The 7,159-nt window shown below is 45.2% G+C and overlaps 1 protein-coding gene across 1 annotated transcript; it reads left to right on the top strand.

Moving 5' to 3' along the window:
- Positions 1-594: 594 nt before the first annotated feature.
- On the top strand, positions 595-6,192 carry LOC145768860 (uncharacterized). Its single transcript, XM_082580465.1, has 2 exons — positions 595-4,060; positions 4,163-6,192. The coding sequence occupies exons 1-2, from the start codon at positions 595-597 to the stop codon at positions 6,190-6,192; spliced, it is 5,496 nt and encodes a 1,831-aa protein (XP_082436591.1).
- Positions 6,193-7,159: the final 967 nt, after the last annotated feature.

The following is a 7,159-nucleotide window of genomic DNA, read 5'->3' as shown; positions in this document are numbered from 1 at the left end:
TTCCCAGTCCGAGGATAAAGATTGAATCAATCAATCCTTCGGAAACCCAACCCAAGAAATAGCGCACGAGCCATCGATTCAGTTGTAGGCCATATTGTTAGAAACGATTCCCCGCCCATTTAATATTATTGTTGTATCTCTGCTCCATTCTATTTTCATGCTTGAGTGACCCGGCCATACATTAACAATTTTTGCTAGTTGATCTTTCTTTTTACGTTTTGGCATGGACTGGAGTGGTCATTGTTTTATAAAACTGGAGAACTGGAGATTTGGAGTGACTAGGGAATATGTAAGAATTCGGTAAGCAACTGTTTGTTTTGTTTTATTATTGTCGTTTTCAATACACCATTTCTTCTAATAAGTAAGGCCTGCACTTTATCCAGTCTAGGCAGCCAAAGATTGAAGCTTCTAAGCCTGTACTCTGTCAGGCCACTGTTCTAGTCAGGTAGAACTGGTTACCGTTAAACCCTATAATTTTAGTAGGTTGCTTACTAACATTCTCCGTAATATCGTGAAGGTCAATTGTCACCTCACCTAAGGTAAGTACCGTACAGATTTTGTTTTTTGTAGCTTGTATATTGCTGTGTGTTAATTATGGCTCGTAAAAAGCCCAAGCAAACTCCAAGACGGAGTAAGCCAAATGGTTATGCTAGTGGCTCAACAGAGCAGCATGAGGCCGCCTCTAATATTAGTGGTCAACATGACATTAGCGAAGAGCTGCCAGGTCTCGTTGTGTTAGAACAAGAGCTGGTTGAAATCGAGCTTGGCATAACTTCCATCGACATGGAGCTATGCTCAAGTGATGATTTCCTGAGTTCTTCTGAAGTTTTGGAGGTAAAGAAAAGATGCCTCGAACTTCAAAGGAAGCTCTCCCTTAAACGTTTAGATTTACTCAAATGCAAACCACAGCAATCAGGCTCAATGGAATCTAGGATCAACCGTATGGGGGAAAGCATTTATGGTTTGCTTGAAGCCTGCTCTACCCTCCTTCGAAGCTGCCGAGAACAATCCAAGCAAGTGTCACATCAAACATCATCGGTAGTTATGGATGCAGGCAGTGACACAGGCAAAGCTGCTGAGTCTAGCAGTCACGTGACACCCCGTGAGAGTGGTGTAAAGATACCACCTGTAAAAGCAGAACAGGGTATCCTTCAGGGCAGCAGTAGTGCTAGTAATATTCTTAATCCTTACACATCTCCCTTTCGCACTGAAGCTAATAATAGTAGTGAATTTCCCATCGTCGTGCCTCAACCCCAGCTCAGTGCAGGGTTTCAAAATGTTCATGGTCCTCGGTTGTCGCTGGAGAAGTTTGACGGCAATGTGTTAAAGTTCTTTAACTTTAAAAGGCGTTTTGAACGATACATTGAGTCAAACTATCTAAGCTTTGAAGATCGCATCGCCTTTTTGGAGGACAATTGTGTAGGCCAGGCCTTGGAAGTAATTTCTGGCCTGAGTTGCTTGCAAAATAGTGAAAGAGCATATGGAATGGCATGGGATAGATTGAGAAAAAGGTTTGGCAACCCTGGAAAACTCATGGCCAAAGTGAAGGAAGATTTGCTGCAAGGACCCCCTATTTCAGAGTGGGATGCGCCGGGCCTCACAAAGCTTTGCGACAAGATGTATAAGTGTGAAGTCAGTTTCGATGGCTGGGGTAAGTCCCATCTTTTAAACAGTGATGAGGTGCTTCAACGGCTGTTCCTGCGACTTCCTTATAAGCTAAAGGAGCAGTTCGTTAATGTTAATCACTTAGGATCGGACTGTGCCACGTTTGGTGATTTAAGAGTCTTGGTCGAGGATGCAGCCTCTCGAGCCGACAGCCAATATGGCCATCTTATGCAACCAGGCAAAGATGTTAAGAGAGCTCCACAACCATCGCTGGCTCGATCTAATCCGCAAGGTGGCTACAAGCGTGCTTCGGTTTGCACAACCCAAGAGCAGATTTCCCAATCTGCTAACCATAAACAAGAGTCCTGTTGTTTATGTGCAGAGTCGCATGCCCTATGGAAGTGTGAGATGTTTAAACAAAAACCTGTTGCAGAAAGAAGAACCCTGGTGCAAAAGCATAGACTGTGTTTTTGTTGCTTGAGAGCAGGCCACAGAGTGGTTGATTGCAGATTTAAGAAATCTTGTGCAACGTGTGGATCGAGGCATAATTCACTTCTGCATGTAAACCGTGTGGAAGAGGAAAGCCCCTCTTCTCTGAAGAAGGGCATCTCAGCAACAACGTCTGCAACTGTGCCAGCAACATCTGGGACAACAATTTTTAAGGTTTTGCCAGTTAAGGTATGGGCTGGGGACCCCTCCAACTATACCTATACTTATGCTTTTATCGATGAAGGTTCTAGCGTCAGTCTATGCTCCTCAAGCCTCGTATCTCGCTTAGGGGTTGCTGCGACAAAAAGCAATGTGGAGTTGCTGACCACCAATGCTGTCTCCTTTCATGACAAGAAAATTGATTTTTTGGCTGTGCAGGGAATGGAAGAGCAGGCTGTGTTTTCCGTTGCAGATGCTCTGGTGATGGACCAGATTGTTGATGTCAGCCACAGTATCCCCACCGAAGCACTTAGTAGTGCATATAGTCATTTGGAGGACTTAAAGTTCCCTGAACTAAAAGATAGGAAGGTTGAGTTGTTATTGGGTAGCGATCTTCACCAGGCTTATCTTTTGCAGGAAGTTCGTACTGGCGCACCAGGAGAACCATGTGGACTGCACACTCTTCTGGGTTGGACCATTTATGGGAAAGATGGTGGCGATAGGCAACTCAACTCACCAGTAATGGTAAACTTTCTTAGCGTAAAGGAGTCTTGCGATAGAATGTTAAATGTATTGTTGCAGGATTTTAATGACATCGATGAGCCACAGGCCCCCTGTCCTTCAATTGAGGATAAACGTGCGCTGCAGATCATGCAGGACACGGTGAAGAAGGTGGATGGACACTATTCTGTAGGGCTGTTGTGGAAGGATGAAGACCCGGACTTGTGCAATAATCGCTCTATGGCACTCAAGCGCCTAGAGGGAATGAAGCGCCGATTTATTACTGACCCGGTGTTATTCAATAAGTATCGTGGTAAAATGCAGGAATATGTTAAATGTGGCTATGCTGTGCCACTTGAAACTGGTGTGGTAGACACACCAGGGAAGACGTGCTATGTGCCCCATCACTGCACGACCAATGCGGCCAAGTTTAGAGTCGTTTTCGACTGCAGCGCGAAGTTTAAAGGCGTGTCATTAAATGACAAGCTGCTTCATGGCCCAGATCTCACCAATAACCTTGTAGGAACATTGTTTCGCTTCAGGCAACATCCGATCGCTGTTGTGGGCGATATTAAGGCCATGTTTTCCCAAGTACGTGTAGACGAAGGAGACAGGGATGCCTTTCGATTCTTATGGTATCCGGACGATGATCTCAAGCGGGAACCTGTCGACTACCGTATGCAAACTCATGTGTTTGGAGCAAAGTCGTCGCCATGCTGTGCTGCCTTCGCGCTTCGGATGACTGCCAAAGACAATGAAACAGGTGCTGATCAAAACACTGTTAACACAGTTTTAAAAAATGTTTATGTTGACGATATTTGTCATTCATGTGAATCGCCGGATCAGGCTATCGAACTAATACAACAACTGCGTGAACTATTACAAAGTGGCGGCTTCCATTTAACTAAATTCCTGTCTAACAGTGCAGAGGTCTTGAGTTCTGTGTTGCAGGAAGACTTGGCGTCGAAAGTCGATCTGCCGCAGTGCCAGCTTCCAACGCAGAAAACCCTTGGTGTTGTGTGGAATGCTGCAAGCGATTGCATGGAGGTGAGGGTGAGTATTCAACAAAAGCCCAACACCCGGAGAGGCGTTCTCTCCATGATTTCGCAAACATACGACCCACTGGGTCTAATACAACCCTTCATTTTACCTGCTAGGCAACTCCTGCAGCAGGCCTGTGACGCTCAACTTGATTGGGATGAACCCCTTAATGGCCTTGGGCCAGTAAACATTAATTGGGAAGCTTGGTTAAAGGCCCTTCCAGAGCTTGAATGTGTTTCCATCGCTAGAAGCCTGACTCCTTTTGGTAAATGTGCTATCCGCTTTGAATTGCATGGTTTTTGTGATGCCAGTACCAGTGGCTATGGGGTCGTGTTTTATGTTAAAGTGTTTTATGATGATTCTGTAGTAATTTGTAATTTTCTATTTGGCAAGGCTCGAGTGGCTCCATTAAAGCCTGTTAGCGTACCTCGCCTGGAGCTCACTGCTGCTGTGCTCGCTGCCAAAGTCTGCAATTTTATTCTGACAGAGTGTGATTTTAAATTCAATAGTGTTGTCTTATGGACAGACTCAACGGTTGTGCTGCGTTACATTAATAATACTTCGACTCGTTTCCACACCTTTGTGGCTAATAGGCTGAGCACTATTCACTTGCTTACCAGTGTCAATCAATGGCATTATGTACCGACTACCTTAAACCCCGCTGACCTCGCGTCTCGGGGAGTTTGGCCTGATAAAGTTAATACCGCTAAGCTTTGGTTCAATGGTCCTAAGTTTTTGCATGATGTCACGAGCAATTGGCCAAACCAGCCCGACTTTGTTGGCGGAATTTCGTCAGACGATCCAGAGGTTAAAAGCATTGAACATTGCTCAGCTCAGCAACACGCGATTACGGACTCAGACTCTCTCTGTCGGTTGTTTACCCGCTACTCGCATTTCCACGATCTGCAAAGAACGGTTGCATGGTTGCTTCGCTTCAAATTGTACCTGAAAAGGAAATGCCGAGATGACTCCTTGACTGTTAAGACAGATTCGCTCAGTGTCGAGGAGATGGACGAAGCTGAACTTGCCATTGTCACAGCCGCCCAGCATCAAGCATACCCGACGGTGTTCGCAGTTCTCCATAACCACCCAGGATTTGACGCCCCGGTGGAACTCGTGTCCGACCTGCAGTTGAAGAAGCATGTGGCTTTGAAGGAGCTACAGTCCCTAAACCCCTATGTTGTTAACGAAACGTTAAGAGTTGGTGGGCGATTGCAACAATCTTCTCTGTCAAGCGGAAGAAGGCATCCGATCATTCTCCCATATCAGCACCCAATCACCGATCTAGTGATCATGAGGTATCACGAACGAGAAGGACACATGGGATGCTCACAAGTCCTTACCGCCATTGCTTCCCGTTATTGGATTGTCAAAGGGCGATCAGCTGTCAAAAGGGTCTTGCATTCCTGTATGAACTGTCGTTTTTGGAAAGCTACCGCCGGAAAACAGCAGATGGGCAACTTACCTGCTCCACGCGTAAACAAATCCATTCCTTTTCAAGCTGCTGGCACTGACCTTCTTGGTCCATTGATGGTAAAGAGCGGCCGCAGCAGTGTTAAGCGATATGTTTGTATTTTTAATTGTTTGGCGACCCGTGCTGTGCACTTTGAGGTCGTGCAATCCCTGGAGGCAAGTGCATTCATTCAAGCCTACCGAAGATTCTGCAGCCGTAGAAACGTTTGTCCTACTGATCTGTACAGTGACAACGGAGGAAACTTTGTTGCTGCAGACCGCGAACTTCGGCAAGGACTCAAGAACCTCCATCAAAAGAAAGTCACCGATGCCTTACTTCGGCATGAAACGAACTGGCACTTCAACCCTCCGCGTGCTTCACACCAAGGCGGCTTCTACGAAACATTTTTTCGTTTATTAAGAAAATTGATGCGGTCGCTGGTGGGAAACGCTACGTTGGATGAATTCGACCTTCTCACGCTGGTAGCAGAGATTGAAAGAATTTTAAACGATCGTCCCATCACTTCGCTCCCATCGTCACCAGATGATCTGCAAGCCCTGACTCCAAGTATGATACTCACCGGATCAGCTTGTGACACCCTACCGCCAGATGTTTTTATGAAGGCTGACGGTTATCGACGCTCTTGGAGAAAGACCCAATACCTCACAGACAAGTTTTGGGAACAATGGCTGTTGCAATATCTCCCTCTGCTGCAGCCCCGACAAAAGTGGTTTGGCACATCTCCAAGCTTGAAACCAGGCGATTTGGTACTGGTAACGGACGAGGCAACTAAACGTGGGCACTGGCCCAAGGCTATTGTAAAGGAAGTTATGCCGGACACTAATAAACTTGTCAGACGCGTGCGAGTAAAGGTTGCTGACGGTACTGAGTTTGTTCGCGACATCAGAAAGATCTGCCTGCTAGAGGGCAGTATGGACTTTTAAAATGACAATTTTGTTTTCTAGGCTGGCTGGTTGGCACGATTGCACAACTGACATTGCTCATGCTGCTTAGGTTTCATATTTGAATTGTATTGCGTGTTTGTGTTTATTTTACTATTATTATTCTTGTGCTCCTCACTACTGCAGCTAACGCGGTGTCGTCGATGCATTTGCATCCAGCAGTTCTGCCATAACTGTGTTATTGACTCCCATTAATAGTGTTGTTTCTATTTGCATCCTGCAGTTATTTACACTGTAGCAGTCTAGCTCTGTTTTTGGTCTGACTATTTCACACACCTGTCTCACTACTAACGCTTTTGCTATGTGCGATATTATTTTTTGTGTTTTGTCAATACATTGCTTAACTATCACGACTCGACTTAACAGTCGCGTGTTTTTTCTGGTAGCCTACTTTTGCTCTGACGTTAATGTCACTTGCGCTGGTCATAGCATTGCGCAGTATTAGGTTGTATGTGTGCTTTTGTTTATGCCATATCCCCACTTCTGCCACTGGTACCATGTATGCTATCATTTGTTTTTCGTGTATCCGTTTATGCTGACTTCCAGTTGTCAGTAGACTTATGTTTTTGTGCTTAATTTTAGCAATCGCTAAGCATGTTGGTCAAAAGGGTTTTTTAACTCCTCTTGGGCGTGTCTTCGATGTCCTTCTGTAGGCTACTGTTATGCATGTTCTATTAAGTTTGTGTGTAATGCAAGCCAGCCTTTGTGTTGCAATTGTGATCCTTGCTAACCGCGAATATTTTTGATTCTGGTCGATATTTGCATAATTCATGTTCATTGTCGTTTATTTGGCCACCTTGTGGCAATTAGTTGGTTTGTATTTTGCTTCGTTGTAATCGTTTTACAGTGGTAAAACCCTCATTTGTTAAACTCTGGTTTTGGGGGTGGGTATGTTAGAAACGATTCCCCGCCCATTTAATATTATTGTTGTATCTCTGCTCCATTCTAT

Source organism: Aplidium turbinatum, chromosome 4 (genome assembly GCF_918807975.1).
Source record: "Aplidium turbinatum chromosome 4, kaAplTurb1.1, whole genome shotgun sequence".
NCBI classification, from domain to species: domain Eukaryota; kingdom Metazoa; phylum Chordata; class Ascidiacea; order Aplousobranchia; family Polyclinidae; genus Aplidium; species Aplidium turbinatum.
This window is presented reverse-complemented; position numbering and strand designations above follow the sequence as displayed.